The 18,052-nt window shown below is 56.8% G+C and overlaps 1 protein-coding gene across 3 annotated transcripts; it reads right to left on the reverse strand.

Moving 5' to 3' along the window:
* Nucleotides 1-701: 701 nt before the first annotated feature.
* STRA6 (signaling receptor and transporter of retinol STRA6) lies at nucleotides 702-18,052 on the reverse strand. Of its 3 annotated transcripts, XM_049812291.1 has the most exons (19): nucleotides 17,853-18,052; nucleotides 15,379-15,478; nucleotides 13,039-13,189; nucleotides 10,555-10,633; nucleotides 10,035-10,120; nucleotides 9,729-9,892; nucleotides 9,433-9,599; nucleotides 9,157-9,282; nucleotides 8,222-8,289; nucleotides 8,016-8,092; nucleotides 7,216-7,277; nucleotides 6,756-6,936; nucleotides 5,778-5,853; nucleotides 5,573-5,706; nucleotides 4,322-4,439; nucleotides 4,024-4,125; nucleotides 3,035-3,198; nucleotides 2,368-2,505; nucleotides 702-2,029 (listed from the first exon to the last, which is right to left on the reverse strand). In XM_049812291.1, the coding sequence occupies exons 3-19, from the start codon at nucleotides 13,161-13,163 to the stop codon at nucleotides 1,851-1,853; spliced, it is 2,046 nt and encodes a 681-aa protein (XP_049668248.1). In that variant the 5' UTR covers nucleotides 13,164-13,189; nucleotides 15,379-15,478; nucleotides 17,853-18,052; the 3' UTR covers nucleotides 702-1,850. The 3 variants fall into 3 exon arrangements, with proteins under 3 accessions (XP_049668248.1, XP_049668249.1, XP_049668247.1); XM_049812292.1 differs by lacking the exon at nucleotides 15,379-15,478 and having other exon boundaries at nucleotides 9,729-9,868; nucleotides 13,039-13,180; nucleotides 17,840-18,052; XM_049812290.1 differs by lacking the exon at nucleotides 15,379-15,478 and having other exon boundaries at nucleotides 13,039-13,180; nucleotides 17,840-18,052.

Consider the following 18,052-nt stretch of genomic DNA (forward strand, 5'->3'; position numbering starts at 1 on the left):
CCGTCACCCAGTTAGATGACATTGTACTATGTGCCAGACAGTAATCAAATATGATTAAGACTGTGCTGTTTTAATCGTATTTGATTAGTGGACAGTGGATGCGACAGGGTTTTGAGCATCCAAGCACAGCGGGTGGCTGTTGGGGCAGCACAAACAGGCAGAAGTCGAAGGCAGGGACCCCCCCCCCCTTTCTTCACTGGGATTGAAAAGGAGGGGGGCAGGCTCCTGGGGAAAGGGATGGCTCCCACCCGGGAAGCTTCAATGTTGTGGGGAGACGTCAGGACACTCCAGGCAAACCCCAAAGCACAGGGCTCAGCCTCACTCACCCCAAACCACACCGATGGTGTTGCAAGCACCCCAGCAAGAGGGCATGGGGTCCTTGAAAGCCTGTGAAGAGCAGGTCTGCTCACCTCCAAGGAGATCCCTGGGGTGAAGGGCTCAAACCCCATCGAGCAAAGGGAATGGCCCAGCAGCCCTGCTCCGTGCAGGGTGGGCTGCAAAGTCTCAAAGGCACCTGCTTTAGCAAGGCTGAGGTGGTTGAGTTGGTATTGAGATGGAAGAGTAAAGAGCCACCAGTACAACTTACCAAGAGCCCTCCTCGCTGCCTGCAACAGCAGGCACCCTTCCAGCCCACTAAGGCAGGACTTTCAAGGGACACGTCATGGGAAGAGGTGTTCCGGCAACACATTGGACACTTACCTTTGGTGCTTTAGCCACAAAATGTCTTGTTTCAGTTCCCATCCTTTGTGGGAGCTGTGGTTCAGGGGCCGAATGTTTTGATGGGAAAGCAAACTGATCAGCTTTGCATTAACATTTCCCTAAGGTGGGGAGGGGGATCACAGATTTGGTCCCGTCATGTCCAGGTCAAGCAGACCTACTGCAAAGCCTCTGCTCCACATGGCCAAAGCAAAGTCAGTCCCGACCATCACTCAGAGATACAGCTATGGTAGTCCTCATGCCCCTCCTGCCAGGTCTGGCTTATTCGGGAACAGCCAAGAGACCAAGCACACCCCGAACGTAGGAATGAGGTATGTGATTTATTAACCTTCCCCGACTCGGCACATCCAAGTGAGGTATAAAACTGCTTTCTATGGATTCAAGCTCAGCTCACTCGGAGGGTCACCAGCCCTGGGGAACCGCTGGCTTTAAACAAAATGGGGTGGCAGCAAAAGGCACCAGGGGGATGAGAAAACAAATGGCTCTGCAACCTCACAGCCCAGAGCCAGAGCAGACAGGGATTTTAGCCTTCATAAAACTGTGTGGGAGAGAAAAAAAAAAAAAAAAAAAAAAAGTCCCAGGGTTAGGTATAGTGCCCAAGGGGAGCCAGGATCAGACCTGAAAGGGAGAAGCTGGGGATGGGGTTGGTAGGGGGGACCTTCTCCACAGGGAGACCACGCTGAGATGCAGGTCTGGTTGAGGATCCCTCCACACACACACAAACACACACCTTCTCCCTCTTTCGTTACTGCCCTGGTGCTGGGGGCTTGTGCCTGCCTTGCCACATGTCAGAAAGGCAACTGTTGAGAACTGGTGGGCTCATTGCAGGAGTGATTCCTAAGATGTTTCTGAGTTGCCTGAAGGGTTTCGCTTGGCTCATCAACCCCTCTCCGTTCAGGGCAGGTTTGAAGGTAACCCATTTGTCTTCACCTCTGGACCTTGGTAGTGGCTCAGCATAGACCTAGAGCTAAAAACCAGCCCCCGTCACCGCTGAAGAGGGACCAGAGGCTGGAGATGGGCAAGAGGTGCCCAAAACTCCTGCCGGTGCAGGAGGAGAGTCAACAGGAGACAGGGATGGGATGGGACGGGAGCGTGCATGGGAGGCAGACGGAGGTGGGGGGCTTCTCTGGAGGTCAGGGCTTGGGGGAGCTGAGCTGGGTGCCGTTGGCCGTGGGGTCGGAGAGAGCAGTTTTCCGGCAAGCAGTCAGCGAGGGATTATTGAGGAGCGTGTAGGCCAGCCACCAGCGGGCTCGGCTCTGCTTGAACCTGGTTCTGCTCGGAGGTGCCTTCTTGGGCTGCATCAGCTGGATGCCTGAAAGGAGATGGGAGGGGGGAAAGGGATTTCAGCTCCAGCTCCCCCTCGCTGGGGCCACCCAGATGCCATCTACACCCTGGGGCAAAAGCAGACGAGCCCCGTCCTGCCCTGGCACAGACAGAGACACAGGAGCAGCTCCTGGGATGGAGATGATCACATACCAAGCAGAGGCGGCATAAAAAGGGAGAGGGCACCAAAGCCACAACCCTCACGGTCTCTTTACCCCAAGGCACCACCAGCATCTCTAGAGGAGTGGCAAATCCACAGAGGAGACCCCAGTGCCACCCCACGGCGATGGCCGTGCACCCCCCTGGATGGCAGTGGGAAGGTCTCACCTTCTTCCACGTTGCTGGCCCGGAGCCCCGTCGGCCCCTCTGGCCTGGCTAGCTGGAGGAGCAGCAAGCAAAAAGCTTTCATCACCGGGTGGGACTGGCTGACCTCAATTTTCAGATAGTGGCAGTAAGCGTGGTAGCCTGAGGGAACACAGCCCACAGTAAATGCATGTGGTGGGGCCAGACTTCATGGTTGCCCCCTCCCTCCTGCCCTGGAGCAGAGGGGAGGGTTATTTGCCAGGCTCCATCTCTGCCCTGCCAGAGCCGCTCCGCCTTCAGAGTCGGGAATGAGCTCCGCTCCCAAAATCCCGGCAGGAAAAGCAGAGGGAAGGGCTGAAGTCCCCTCGCTGCTGCCTTTAGTGCAGGAGAGATGAGGGTCAGCTGCCCGTGGGAACACGGTCTGGTCACTGGTGAAGCCCAGGGGACCCCGGAAGGGCATCAACCACCCTTGGGGGTGGATGGAAAAGCAGGACCCAGCGAGCATCAGAAGTCACTTGCTCCAGTTGTCCCACCTATCCGTTTCTGAACGCAGGTGGTTTGAAGCCACCCTCAGTCCTGGCAGCTCCAGGTGATGGAGGAGCCCCAGGCCATGTCCCCCAGGAGCTCGGGGGTGGGAGAAGGGGCCCCACGTTCACAGAGGTCCTGCGGAGGGACACCCTCCGTGCCCTACCTGGGTCGAAGGTCTCCACGCTGCGGTTCAGCAGGCTTATGTCTAGCTGGGAGAAGTGGACAGCGTTATAAAGGCCAGAAATGACCATCCTCCACACCCCGGCCAGGACACCCACCAGGACATTGATGGGGAAGAGCAGGTAGGTGACTATGTAGAGAGCTCGCCTGCGGGTGGAGAAGGAGGAATAAGGAACACAAACACCATGGGATGGGAAGCACGGCCCTTTGCTGCCAGAGAAACCTCCTGCCAAAATAAGCCTCCCACCCTTCCCTCCCTCCTCGGCAGACACAGTCCCCATTTGAGGTGTCTCCGTCCCATGGAGAGAAGCAAACACCCTTCAAGGCTCTCAGGGAGGAGAAAGCCACGTGCACTGTCAGGGCTTCAAAGCTTCGCCTCCGGCATACACAGGGTCTCCGTTTCTCCTCGAAGACTTAGAAGCCAGTCAAAGCACAAGCCTGGTGGTTTGGGATGGAGGACACCAGGTTGTGTGGAGGTCAGAAGAGCCTACAGCTGCCTCCCTGTGATGCCAGGCAAGTGGTGGAGGTGGTGGAAGTGCCTTGGCTGGACAGAGCAGGACACCTAGATCCGTCTGTCACCCTGGACTTCAGCGTACAGCTTAGGCAGTGACACCACGTGCGAGCAAGGGACCACATCCACTGGCAGCATCTGAACCAGTCCAGCTGATCCTGAGGGATCTGGGCTTCCTCCGGGGCTTGCAAACAAGGGTGGTGGAGCGAAGCACAGGCCTCACCAGCTTCACCCCACTGAATTCAAGGCTGTAAACAGACCATGGCCCTCTAAAGCACCTAAAGAAACCTCTCTGGGAGCACGGAGCCACTTAAACCCCTCAAACCCACAGGCTTTCCCCCTTGACCTCATGGCACAGAGGATGCCACAATATCAGGGGAATGTGTAAATCCAACACAGTCCCAGGCTCCTCGACTTCAGGAGGGTCAGCTCTGCCCCAAAGGCACCCCACATCCCCATACCTGTTGGTGAGCTCCTTGCGAAGGGGATGCTGCTCCAGGAATTGGTAGTGAGCTGCCAAATTTTGCACAATGACGGCAACAACCAGGGTCAACCAGAAGGGCCTGGGTGGGAGGGAAGAGGCAGGTTGGACACCAGGAGGGTCCCAAGCATGAGACACCATCCCAGGCAGCAGAAACCTCCAGCAAAGTTTAAAGAGCCCAAGATAGACCCTCCCCTTGACAGAATAGCCCAAAACACACTATGGCCATGGCACCCACTTGGGTCTTCCATCCCTTCCCAAGGGCTGCAAGCACTCACCACATGTTCTGAATGATTTTGAAGAGGTACGTGTTTGTGCCGGACTGGAGCGGGATGATGAAGAGGAAGGTAAAGCCCACCGAGCAGATGAAGAAAATCACTTGCTGGATGAGGAGACCTGGGAGGGAGACACAGGGGGAGAAACCATGGCAGGGGAGGATGGAGAAGTGGTTCTTATTCTTGCTCTGATTCCCCTTGTTCCCGAGCATATCTTTCATTTTAATCCCATAAAAAGCCTGCGAGATCCTTACCTGCCTCCCCGGCTCCAAACACAATGCTCCATACAGGATTTAATTACAAGTTCAGCCTTTCTTATCGCTCCCCACATTATCCCCGCCGAGAAGAGTCATCACTTGGGGCTGCAACTATGATGCCTCATCATAAAAATCAGCCTGAGCTCTGATTTCTAATCATAAATCACACCAAGATCAGCAGTGGCTGCGGTTCCTTGTGCTTGAGCTTGTGCTTCACCTCCGCTGCTTTGCTTTAATGACTTGAAAACCCAGGTTTTTAAGCAGGAGGTAGATTCATGGCAGCACAGTAGAGGTGCAGCCAGCTCTGCCACGGATGCACCAAGTACTGGGTGGCCAAAGAAAAGCTGCTCCTTGCTGGAAAAGGGGTGCAAGAAGCTCCTGGGGTGCTCCCCAGCTCCTACCTCCACACTAACAACCTGCCTGCAAAATAGCTCTGCTTTCCCAAGGGGTGGTCACCAACAGACCCAGCGGTCCTCCCTGTCCTTCCATCACCCCTCCCAGACCTTCAGCTTGACTCTCCTGTGTAGCCTTGGCGTGCCGATACGGTCAGGTGTTGCACATGCATGACCCCAAAACTGCTCAGGGTCACCTCCCATGGGCCAGCAACCCCCAGCCAGGGAGACCTGGGCTGTGCTGGGAAAGATGTGCACCCGGGATGTGAAGACCCGGACCGGAGGAGGAGACAGACAGTCCTTTCCACGAGGTGCTGCGATAGCTTCTCAAATCAAAATATTTGGCTTTGAGCCAAAAAGAGTCATTGGTTCCCCCCCCCCCCCCCCCCCCCCCGGTTTTTTTTTTTCCCCCTCCCCAACCATTTGGTGTTCAGCATGGCCCTTCCCGCAGAAGGACAGATTGCGTTTGGGGAAAGAGGAACAAAAGCCTCACAGCCATCCCTTTGCAAAAGGGGGCAAGAAAGGGGGAAGAGATGCTTAAATCCAGGGTAGGCTGTGCAAAGTGGGGGGTCCACCACCCACCCACCCCCTCCAACACCCTTTACCCAGGCAGGCAAAAGCTGTCTGGAAGGCGGCGAAGCTCATCCAGCAGACGATGGCTTGTCGGGATGGGCGAAGGATATGGGCTTTGTAGAAAACATCCAGCACGGCCCCTTGGTAGAGTGCCTTCAGGTTGTTCCTGGGGAGAGAGACCAGCTGCATCCCAGCTCAGTGACGAGCTCAAGACCAGAGGAGCGAGGACACCCATACCTGTGCATCACCAGCGTCCTCAGGAGCATGGCGCAGGTCAGCAGGCAGCACAGCACCAGTGAGCAGATGTAGCAGACTGTGGAGGAGTGGGGGGAGACGGCTGGGTCAGGGCTGCAGCCAGCCCCAGCAACAGGATTTTATTAAAAAATAAAATCAAAGTATCTCAGGAGCATTGCAGGGGCTGCATGGATGTACCGCCCAGCAGGGCACCATGCCTCAGTTTCCCTCTCTACCCGCTTTGCGATACAGGGATCTCCATCTCCCAGGTTGGCATGAGCTGATCAGACAGCGAAAGGGAAGGGGAAAGACAAGCAGCCACGGGAAATACAAGTACTTGGGCTAGCTCAGCACTGGAAAAAAAATAATAGAGCAAGCCATGAAAAGCAGCCAGTGTGATGGAGAGAGCCTAGGAAGATGCTCTTAGGAAAGGGAATGCTGAGAGGGGGAAAGCAAGAGGGGCGAAAGGAGGTCTGGGCGAAGGGACGGAGATCTCACGAAGACAAAGAGGATGAGGGCTCGGTGACTCAGAAAAAGCCATAAAAAGCCCCCCCAGGTTGGTGGTACCCCCAGGTAGTGCCATGAAGGGAGGGGGGCACCCCTGTCATCCCTCCCCCTCCCCATCCAGGGCTTTCAATTAGCCAGGGGTCCGGGGGCCATCTGCTCGATTCCAGCACATATCAAAGCCTGCAGCCAAAGGGCAGCATCTGCAGCACGGCGCTGCCGGCTCTCCCTGCCTCGCCGTCTTGGCACACGGCGGCTGCTCAGAGATGCCTGGCACGGCACCAGGCTCACGCAGCCTCCTTTCATGTCTGCATGGCTGCGGCGTCAGCAGCTGGTTTTTAAGCCCCCGCTCCCCCCCGGAAGGTACCTCATCGCCAACCAGTTTTCTGGACCATCCTCTGGGTTAGAAATCTCTCTGCTAAGTTCCAAAAATCCTCAAAAGTCACCTACGGGTGCAGGACCTGGCTAGGAACCCACCTTCCAGTGACCACAGATAGTACTTGACGGTGTTAAGCTCCTTCTCCATGTCACCCGGGACAGCCGGGCTCTCCGAGGGCACCAAGCCAAACTGGACCAACAATATCACGATGTCCTTTGTCATTCCAGCCCGCACAATCTGGATGGTGGGGACGACGGCTACCAGAAGCAGCAGAGCGACCTGTGAGGGAGTGGTGCCACGTGAGCCCCGGGTCACGGCATCCCACTGCTGAGCTGTCGCCTTAGCTTAAAGACTTAAGGCTGGCTGAGCCCTGGAAGCACATGGCCGGTTGCTGCAGGTCAGCCAAGGGATGGTAATACCTTGAGGCACGCTAATACCAGCCCCGTAGCCAAAATTGTGGCACGGCAATGACCTCTGGGCTCCTCTGCCTCCAGAGGATACAGCCAAGAAGGTGGTGGTGGTGGGGGGGGTTGCTTGGCATTTAACCACGAGCATCACCTGGTAGACGGCAAGCACGGCCGTGGTTATGGACAGGACAAGCTTCAGCGGGATCCGGAAACCTGTAAGGCAGAATCGGAGAGGTGTATCGGGGAGGAGCTGGGACACGGGATCACGGGGGAAGGCTGGAGCAGGCTGCGGGTCCACCCAACCCAGCAGTCAAAGCAAACACCCGAGGGAGAGCACTGGAACAGGGAAGGGGGTGTGTGTCAAACATTAATTGGGATTTCCCCAGGGCAATCCTGCAAGGATGTATAGCTGGGAGAGGTTTCTCTGTGCTTCGGCTGGATGAGTTTCTTCCCTGTTGATCCTCCCTTTCCCGCAAGCCCGTGAAACCTCGCGCACCCGCAGCACCGAGTGCCAGCACCTGGGTGCCTGCTGTGTGCAGAGCCGTGTCCCTTGGGGTGCCACCACCCGCGACAGCCATGGGCAGAGGGGGCAAGGTGTAGTTCCCCATTCCTGGGTCGTTAGGGATTTTGTCCCCTTGCCGTAGCTTTTATTCCCTTATCATAGCCTTATCGAACATCAGGCTGCAATATCAGCTCAACCCGTGCCTGAACCTCATTGCCTCAGCCCACCCATACCCTCCACGGGTGGGCGTCCAGCTCCCCACCCCAAACCGCAACAGTTTGTGCAAAGCCGAGGCGTCGCACGTGCGGCGGGCGGCAGCTGCCGCGACGCAGATGCTTTGGGGAAGGAGCCAAGAAAGGCATTTGCTCTCCCCGGGGAGGGGGAAGACAGCCTGTTTGCCGAGCCGCTGCTACGGCCAAGAGCACAGCCCGCGCCTGCCCGCAGCTTACCTTCCTCGGGAACGTAGATGTAGGAGCGTAAATACGTCTGGACCCTTGACGGGAGGTTCTCTTCTATCTTCGTGGAGCTGGAGGAAGGAGGAGAGGGTGAAAAGCAGGTCCCTCGGGAGCGGGGAGCCTCTCTGCCCCCGTTGCAGGCAGGGCTGGCACGGACGCTCGCTGATCAGGCAGAGCTATGGGAAAGGTGTTGGCCTTACCTCCCCTTCTGAGGGTTTTTGGACAGGACAGCCTTTAGGTACTTCTTGTAATAACCTCGCCCGGTAACCTTAAGGAAAGCAGCAGTAAGTTGCCTGATTTGAGCAAAGGGATACGCTCAGGCGCACGGGGCAGGGAGAGGTGACTCTGCCTTTTGGGGGGGTTCTCAACAGAGTATCTGCATCCCACCCAGCAGCCACCTCCTTGCTCTGCTACCCATAGTCACCCACCCATCGCTAGCACGATGCCCTGCGGCACCCTCCGTAGGGGATGCGGGTGATGGGCTCCCAGCCCTCGTTTGGATAACAAACAAGTTGGAGTGATGCTGGCAGCAAATGTGCTGGCACTGCCAAGGTGGAAATAAATCTGCCTCATTCCCATCGACAAAGCAGCCCAAAACCAGGCACACCCGTAGGACAGCTGAAACCCCTCATTCCCATCAGCCAGCTCCCAGCAAGCACCTGGGGGTCACTTCAGTCCACGCTGGGGCTGACTGCTTTTTTTTTTTTTTTTTTTTTTTTTTTTTTTAAGTAGGTTTTTCCTCCTCTCTTCCCAACAAAGCCCCGGCATTTCCCAAAGGGCTGGGGATTATCCAGCCTGCCGGGAAAACAAGGCAACCCCAGTCCCGGCCTGAACGGGATGCATTGATGCCTTAAGCCTCTTGTGCTAAGGAGTTTACTCCAAAGATGGATTTTTTGCTCCCTCTTCAAATCCGGCGAGATAAAGCCACAACCCATGCCGTCAGAGGGATGGAGGGGAGGCAGGTCCCGGTGGTGGAACAAAGTGAGGAACACGTGCTCTGGGAGAGCCCCAGTTCTCCCGGTCCCCAAGGCAGAAAGATGGGCTACAGGGCAGGAGAGCTCCTAAAAGCAGGCAGGTCCATCGAGGGGTTCTCCCATGCTACCATACCCTGAGTCACCCCGTGGATCTTCATTACCTCCTTATCCAAGGTGTCCTCCTGCCCGGTGAAGCTCCTGATGAGCAGGGCCGGATACCAAAGGCTTAAGAGCACAAGGCAGAGGATGATGGGGATGTACGAGAGCGTGGAGTAGTACCTGTATATCTGGGGAGAAGCAGAGATGTCACAGGCCACACCACCCTGGCCCGGGCAGGTGACACCTCAGTGTCACTTCAGGGAGGTGAGGAGAAAGCCACCGCCAACCCTGGGCCACACCAGCCTCCCTGCTTCTTCTCCAGGAGGTGGGACACGTACCTTCGGTGACTGGGGACAATCCACCTTCTGCCAGATGTGGACCACACAATGGCACCAGGAGAGCAGGCAGCCCACGAGGTAGCTGACCCTGTGCCGGACCGTGGCACAGGCGATCAGGGGGTAGTAGAAGGCAGGGTAGTAGAGCAAAGCCAGGATCTTCCAGTACTCTAGTTGGGAGGATGGGTAGAGAGGAGGGAGGGCAAAACAGGCAAGAGAAGGCAGCACTCTCAGTATGGACCAGGGTGAACAGGCCAGAGGAGCGTAGTGCCCACGGACCAGCAGGGTGCTCGCCTTACCCCGGCTGCTCTGGGAGGAATGGGCGATGAGCGGCAGAGGGTCCCTGTCCAAGACCAACACGCACAGGGAGGAGAACAGGATGCCGAACACCGCAGCCACCAGCCCTCGGTTGCCTTCCTCCTCCAGAAAGTTGGCTGGGCTGCGAGCCAAGGAACGAATGAGCCTGACACCAGATCAGGGGCACCCTGTCCCCGCCGTCCTCTGCCCCAGAGCTGGTTTATCCCATGCTGCACCTCAGCATCCCTCCACCCGCTTGGCTGCGGGGTGACAGGGACCCTGGGGACCGGGGTGCAGTGCCGGGGTACCTGAGCAGTCCCGGGACACCGTTCCAGCAGCTCCAGTGGAGACGCCTGCGTTTCACCAGCAAGGACAAGCCCACGAGCACAGCCAGCTGCCAGAAACCCAATCGAGGGAGCAATAAATACATGGGGGGTGGGTCTGGGGGGGGGGGGCTCAGACATGCTGCCACGTGATGGGAGCCTCCACGGAGACACCATCTCCACCCAACACCCTAGATCCAGCCATGGTTGAAGCAGGGACAGGCGCTTCAACCTGCTCTGACAAGTTACAGGCTCTGAGCGCCTCAGAGGCACCACGCTGGGAAAAATAAAAATCGGTCGAGACCTTCCATTGACTAAAGACATGAAACAAAGTCTGGAGATGTGCGAGTCCCTTGTTAGAGCATCCCAGCTCGAATCTCACCCCAGCTCAAGCTGAAATGCCCAGGCCTGCTATTTGGGAGTAGACGGGGATGACCCGAGCTGGGGACAGCAAATACGACGTCGGGGCAGATAACTCACCATGCAGGACTTGGCAGGTACTTACGGAGACCGGTGCCATGCAGATGTGATACAGTCTGGGAGAAACAGTGGGGTTGCAGTCTGGGATTTCGCTGGAAAACATGCTAGAAAGAAGGCGGAGGAGGAAATATCATGCATGTGTTTAGTCCCAAAAGGGCAAAGCAAAGATGCTGGGGTAATGCCGACGTACAAGGAGGCAGCGGAGATTTCGGTCCACTGCTGAGAAGGGGCGAACCTCTGAAGAGCTGAGTTACACAACCATCAACAACCAGGGGTGAAGTCACCCTCACGAGATGACTTTATGATCAAGTGAGAGAGATAACACAGGGAAGTGGCCCTGAGCTGATCCCCACAGGGACCAGGCAACCTCCCTGCACGTATGGGGATGCCAAGGCTGAACAGGAGGTCAGCAAGGAAGGATGAAGCCCCCCCTTTACCTCTTTTACACCCATATCTGTTCTTCTGTGTCTTTTCAAGGGATGCAGCCTACAAAGCAGCAGTTCTCCTTGCCGCTTAAGGCGCTGCACTTATTAAATGCCAGCTGGGAGGCTGAAGACCCCTCGTAGGGTGTTTCGATGCCTTTCCCATGGGAAAGGGACCAGCCCCAGACTAAGGGGATGGTGGAGGTGATGGCTGCCTGGGGCTGGTGCAGGTGGGACAGGGTCCCAGAGCTGCATCCCCCAGCCGGCCAAGGCCGGCCGAGCAGGTGTGCTGAGCTTTGCTTTATTTACTCGCTCACTGGCCTCCGTTACATCCCTTAATCTCTGCTTTGCTGCAGCCCTCTTCCTCTCCCCAAGGCCAGGCGTGATCTTGGCCAGCCACCTTCACGCAACACTCGGCAGCAAATCCCTGTGCCAGGGAGCTGAACCCCCTGAGCCCCGTAACTCACGGTGGGGGGGAACCCACACAAGCCCTCGTGCCCTCCCAAACCACTGCAATGCCGGTGGGGTGGGCAGAGATGGGAGACCAGCTGCAGAGCTCCCATAAGCAAGGCTGCAAGAAAGGGTCTGATAGTGAAATTAGGATTTCTCGGGCATCATATGTCTGAGGCTGTCACCGAGCTGCCAGAAAAGGCTTTATAGGACTAGCTGCCATTACCAAAGCTCTGATTTCTGCCTTTTTTTCCTCTGCCAATGGCTGGGCTTGGCTAGACCAGAAAATTCCTGCTGTCCAAAAATACCCAGGCTCCAGAAATCCAGGGCACCTATCCACAAGATTGAGAGCACAGGGATACCAAAGTCCTTTTTGGTATCACCAGGGCTTCAGCATCTCTATCTAGAGCATCCAGGAGCCATCAGATGGGCAAACCCCCCGGTGCTGCCCCCATCCCTTCACTGACCATGGTTTTACGGCAAAGGAAGACACCCAGAAAATACCCCGAAGGTTTCTAGCAGACGTGTGGGTCATGCAGGGGGGGCTTCATCTGGCGAAAAAGGGGCCGGGCAAGGAGATTTCAAAGGCTGTTTCGTAATGCAGAAGATTAAGGACAAGGAGGAACCCTTTGGGCTGGTCGCTGCTGGGATCTCCTCCTGCTTGCCCTCAGGATTAGGTATCAGTCAACTGAGTGGCATAAAACCCACCCGCAGAGGACTAAGTCAACAAAGGGACAATCGATGCTGATAGATGGGCCTTGGAACGCCCAGCTTTGAGCCTTGTGGGACATCTTGGATAAATTGCGCCGCTGCTCCACGCCTCGGTTTCCCCTCCCAATAGCACTTCTCTTGTCCTTGGGAAGGGCACTTGGCTAGGAGGGCACGAAGCGCTGGGTCCTTGCTGTGAGGTTGGGCCCTGGGGTCCCATCACCGGGGAATAGGCTTTACAAGACCCACTGATACACCAGTTTGGGGGCGGGGGAGGAAGACATCCATGCAAGCCCAGGGATGCTCAGCCCTATTTTGCAAGTAAGAGACCTGTTCAGGGTCACCGTGCCATGCAGGGACCCGGCTGAGCATCCCTGCCAGTAGATCGGGGTGTGCTGCCAACTCTCTTCACCCTCAGCCAAAATCTGCACAGCTGCTGGCGGGGAGCTGGGCGGGGGGGGCGCGGAATTAAGGTAGGGGACCGAGTTGCAAGGCTGTGGCATGGGGACATCTTCAAACCCAGAAGTATGGAGGCAGAGCAGCCCTCTCTAGGCTGGCAAAGGCTCTGGGGGCTTCAGAGGGGTCAGGGCAGCAGGTTAACAGCATGCACTTGACTTTGTATTTTGGGGAAGGTTAAATAAAATGGAGTGTTACTAGCAGATATGCCTGCTGCAGGATTACTGCTAGCTCTTGTCAGAAGCATTCTAAAGAAATAAAGAAATAAAGCATTTGGGGGGGGGGGGGGGGGCAAAATAAGCCTTTTTAATCACCTCCCGCTCACCCAGGAATAAATCCTGGCTGTGCTGCTCAGGGAACACTGCTCTACAGAAACGGGATAGAGCAGCTGGGCAGGAGGCTAGCAGTTGCCCAAGGTGACCCCAGCAGAGACGGGGGACATGTGGCACCCACCGGTGGGGCTGGACACTTACTCATCCTGTGGCACGGCCGGCTCCATGGTTTCGTAGATGTACCAGTCAGAAACGAGTTCGTCGGTACCGGCAAAGCTGTTGTCCAACAAAGCATCGTGCATCCCGCCGGAGCCGTTGGTTGCCATGACTGGCTCCTTCCTCCCTCCGTGGGCTGGAGAAAGATGGTGAGAGGTAGCCAGAGGCAAGAAGCAACCAGGCTTTCCCAAGGTGGGTCCTCCTGGGCTCTTGGAAATACTGGGATGGAGGCACTGAGCCAAGAGGTTTTTATCTTCTCAGGTCACTCCCCCAGCCAGGGGGTGACCAGGAGCTTTCAAAATCCAGCTGTACCTCCAAGGATCCGGCTTTTATCTGGATTTGGAGGGAGGAAGAAGGGAAGAACCACCCCCCCCACACCCCGGCTGCACAACCCGAGTGCTCGGGGCACACCTAATCGTCCCCCAGCCGCTCCCTGCCCGCCGCGGGATGCTGATAGACTCGGAGCCTTTGTTTGGGTTGTTTAACAGTTTTTACGCCAACGACTTGAAAACCAGTGCAAGGGTCAAATTTTGGTCTCAGCGGCACAGGCTGGCTGGCAAAGAGGGGACGAGATCTCACCGAGGCTGGGGAGCCTGTGACCCGTGTCCCCAACGTCCCTCTGTGCCACCAGATTCCCCACAAAGCATCCAGCCTCCCCCAGCCCCGGGAAGAAACCGCAGCCCCTCTCCCTTTGTAGCAATGAAAAGGAAGAAAGTTTTGTCACCGTGCCAGACCCAACAAGCTCTCATTTCTCCTTCTCCCCATTATTTTTTGATGACTTTGGCCCAGGCAGCCCCACACCCTCTGCTGCTGTCCCAGAGCTACATTGCACAAGCTGCGACGTGCCTCCTCCACCATTGCTATCAGAAAGGCAGCACCCAAAGACATCCCCACGTGCCAGGCAGTGACGCTCAGTGCAGCCTCCAAGCCCCAGAAACCAGCCCAGGACCTGGGGACACTTCATCCCACAGCTTGGGGACGTCACCACCCCCCCCCCCCAGGCTGCTCGGTGGCTCCAAGGGGACAAGTAGGAGATGGATGACTGAACCAGCAGCTTTGCTCCAGGCTGCTGTTTGTACAGCTGGCGTTCACCAGGGACCGCGTCGGATATAGCACGCCAGCTTCAAAGAGATTCCCCAAATCGGGGCTGCGGCCCTGCAGGCAGCCATGTCTCTGGACAGACAAGTCCAGACTTGACAAGACTCGCCACCATGGCCACGCTGCCCCATGGCCTGATGCTCCACTGGATATCACGTCCCCAGCCAGATTTTGGGTCTCCGCTGGGACCTCCCTCCAGGTCTGGACATGAGACCTGGGACCTTCACCTCCCTTCCCAGAGAACCAAAACTCAGCTAGAAAGCAGGTGCCCCCACCCCAGCATTTGGCCCACATCAGGGTGCCACCACCACCCCTCTCCCTACCATCGTAGGCTCCACTAGAGGAAGGATGGACCCCACCAGCCCCAGGTGAGCATCCAACTTGGACGGCCCCCAGACCCCATCCTCGACCCACCCAGCGCACGTCCCAGCTTCAAGGCATCGACTCTCCAGCCATCTCTTGGTTTCGCCTGCACCGGGAAGCAGCTCTGACCTCACCTCTGAGGAATGTAGCGCTCAGTAAAAAGGTAGGAAGAGCCTTTAAAGTTCATGGCAGCGCACACACACGTCCACAAGACCCTTTTTTTCCCCTCCTGTGGGGTCACCAAAGGCTTGGCAGGGCTTGGAAGTTGAGGCTAGGGTTTAGGCAGATGAGGCAAACCCTGCCAGCCCTGGCATGGGGCAGCATCCTTCTGGGGATGCTTTTTCTCCCCCCAGGCAACACTCAGATGAAGGACCGGCCCCAAAAACCACCGTGGGATTGTCCATGCCCCTCTAACCTCCCTGTGGGATGACCCAAAGAAGGGCAACCAGCAGAAAGCAAGATCTACCTATCCACCAGCCCAGCCATGTAGCGTTACTCCATATGATCCACCTCTGAACGAGCCGGCAGATGCCACCTTGCCAATGCCCTGATCTGCAGCCACTTGGGGACACGGCGGCCACAGAAAAGCAGGAAGGAAAGGAGAGAAAGGCTCAGCGAGAGGCACGGTGCACAGAGCTGTCAGGGACCCCTGCCAGGCAAGCCGCAGCCTGAATCTGTGCTGGGCAGCAAGACCACAAGACCAAGCTGACAAGCTCCATGGGTGGTGTGTCAGCTTCCCTTCCAACCCATCCTTGCTCGGAGTATCATGCGCACGCAGACCCCATCTCTGGCTGGGTATGGGACCAAGGCGGGTCAACACTGTGCCAGCACCAGGTGATCTTCAAGTCTTCCAGACCAGCCCACTCACCTTCAGGAGATGGATGCTGTCCCGCTCCAGCGGGAGGTCTCTTTTTGCGGTCCACCAGGCAGGGTGGCAACTCTTTGGTCACGAGTCATGAACGGTCTGGAAAAATCAGGAGGTGCTTCAGAGCCTCTGACCCATCTGCTGGACACCATCAGGCAAGCCGGGGCAGCGCAAGGCTGAACGAGTGACAGTGTGACACGGGGACATCCAAGCCTGGACCGCAACAGGTCTCTTACAGCCCTGGCCAACGGGGCTGGTGTTGTGCTGGAGGAAATACCTCGCTGGGGATAGGCATTTCAGCTGGGAAGAAGCATGCCACGAAGGTCTTCAGCCTCACCACAGCACAGGGAAGAGTTAACCCCCTTATTCCTGCGCAGGCTGCAAAAGCTGGTGTCCCAGAAGAGGAGGAGATGCAGGTGTGCCAAAATCCCAGCAGGATCAGCATCCCCAGCCAGGGCAAGGCCAGCCTCTCCACCCTGCTCTGCAGGCGCTGGCTCCTCTGGTCCAGGGCCGAGCCAGGAGCTCACTGGTTTTGCAGCCCCTCCGTGCCCCGGGTTTCCCCGAAACTTGATCTCTTTGCTCCTCTACGTAACCTCTGCCGAAACAGGCTGGGCCTTTGATCGCAGCAGCCTTGCCCGAGATTGATGGGTTCAATAAAGCTCCTTCGTATTCTTCATTTCCCACTATCCATCACTCTCTGGGGAGCTTTTGCATCCCACCGTTATGAATTAAATTGGGGAGGGGAGTGGAGGGAAGAAGAGGGGAGCCATAAGGGAATTACCCACCCCCCCCTCCTCCCATCCAGCCTAATGGTGATGCCTTGTGTACAGCTTTTAATAAAAATGATAAAGATCTCATTTCACAATTGTTCAGGGAGCCCTTGGGCCAGGGAGGCGGAGGGGGGGAAAGAGTTGTTTAAGTGAGATCTCCTCTAATTCAATTGCCGTTCAGGAGCCGTACTGGTGGCTGCTGGGTTGGTCCCTGCAAAGCCAGGTGGCACAGGGACAGCTTTGGAAGACGTCAAAGAAGATGGCCTTCCCAAAGGTGGATTTAGGAGCTTCAGCTGATGTTCAGAGGGGCATATCCTGGTCTCACATCAGCACAAGCCAACCCAGCCAACTTCAGCCCCAAAGTCCGCCAAACTTGGTGTCCCAGCCCCAAAATGAGATCAGAAAGGTTGGTTTGTAGCCACTTGTGCTCAGCTAGAAAAGGCAAGAGGACAGTCGGTCCCATCCCTTCCCTCCACTGATGACTTTGGAGCCCTCCAAGCACCAAAGATACCTCAGCCAGCCCTTGCCAAGAGCTTTTTGAAGACTTTGATCATCCTTCTGGAAAAGCAGAGCTTTTTCCGGCGTGAAGATCCCACGCTGTCCCCAAGTTCCCCAAACACAAGTGCCAAGGAGCCCACGCGCACCTTGGACCATCCAGCCGGCACCTCCGGAAATTTGCTGCCCACCCTTTCCCCAGGACAGGCTCAGCCCCAGGGGATTGAGAACAGCGAACTCATTGCACTGGTGAGCTGATGCAGGAAGCCCAGTGGCTGGTGAACTTGCTGCGCCCCAGCCCACGGCTCTCCCCACCACCTTGGGAAAGCCCCTGCCCGGGTCAGGGAAAGCTCCGGAGGAAGTTTTTCATCCCACCCAGCCATCCAGCTCTGACAGCATTTTCCTCCCAGCTGAGACATGGTGAGGCCGGTTCTCATCCGATCCAACCCCCCCAACTCCTCCAAATCCCTCCCGCACCCGACCTCCACCACCCCAGGGAGACCCGTGGAGCCTCTCCAGCTCTTCACAAAGCCTTTCCTCTGCAGAACTGGAGCCTGCAGATAATAAATCCACCACGGAGATCATAAACACACTCACCAGAAAGCTGAAGAAGCCCCTTTTGCATTTTAAGAGCAAAGGCAGCTTAAACATTTAAGCCAAGGAGGCTGCTTAAGGTTATTTTTAGGCTCCTGACCCCCCCCCCCCCCCTTCCTTTCAAAGGAAAGGCAGCAGCACCTGCTGCACACAAAGCCCCCCCTGCAAGCCAGGGGAAGGGGAAAAGTCAGGAGTTTGCAGGATCGCACCGAAACCTGCTGACAAAGTCACCCGCCAGCATGGAAAGCAGTGCGGAGGGGGGGGTTCAGGGCAGAGCACCCCATAACCTCTTCCCCTACGATGCTGATGGGAAGCGAGCATCTCCCAGGAAAAGCCCCCCCCCGGCCCCAAGACTGCTTCCTAAGAGGAAGGCAAAATCCCTGCTTAAGGGCAGAGCTGGGAGTTTTTGGGGGGGTTCCTGCACCCCCAGAGCAGGATTTGCCCCACCATAAGCAAACAGGCTGCAGATGGCAGCTCACATTTACAACCTGGCGTGATTAACTCCATCGGTTCGTTAAGCCCAGCTTCCCCCCGCGACGCCGAGCGTGCGAGAAGTGACGACAGAAAGGAGGGAGTTGAAAAAAAAAAGAGGAAAGAAGACAAAAGAAAGTTACCTTCTTCCAACCAGCGACCTCCTTGCAAGGCACCCGGAGGCTCGGCTTGGTGGGGGTCTCGGGAGAAGCACGGCCTTGCTAAGCGGGGTCTAAAGCATCCGCTCGCCGGAGCCTGGCGCGGATGCAGCCATGCAAACTTAAAGGCAAAGTTCAGAGCACCGGCAAGCGAGCGGAGGCTTGCGGTGGCTCAGGGAACTTTA

This window comes from Accipiter gentilis, chromosome 10 (assembly GCF_929443795.1).
Source record: "Accipiter gentilis chromosome 10, bAccGen1.1, whole genome shotgun sequence".
NCBI classification, from domain to species: domain Eukaryota; kingdom Metazoa; phylum Chordata; class Aves; order Accipitriformes; family Accipitridae; genus Astur; species Astur gentilis.

Bases quoted from the DNA above. Each gene is read 5' to 3' on its own strand.
- STRA6 (XM_049812291.1), bottom strand. From the start codon at position 13,163: ATGGCAACCAACGGCTCCGGCGGGATGCACGATGCTTTGTTGGACAAC. The intron at 7,278-8,015 runs GTAAGCTGCGGG...TCTGCCTTACAG, and splicing joins CATCTACGTTCCCGAGGAAG to GTTTCCGGATCCCGCTGAAG. The intron at 2,030-2,367 runs GTGAGACCTTCC...ATCTCCTTTCAG, and splicing joins GGCCAGCAACGTGGAAGAAG to GCATCCAGCTGATGCAGCCC.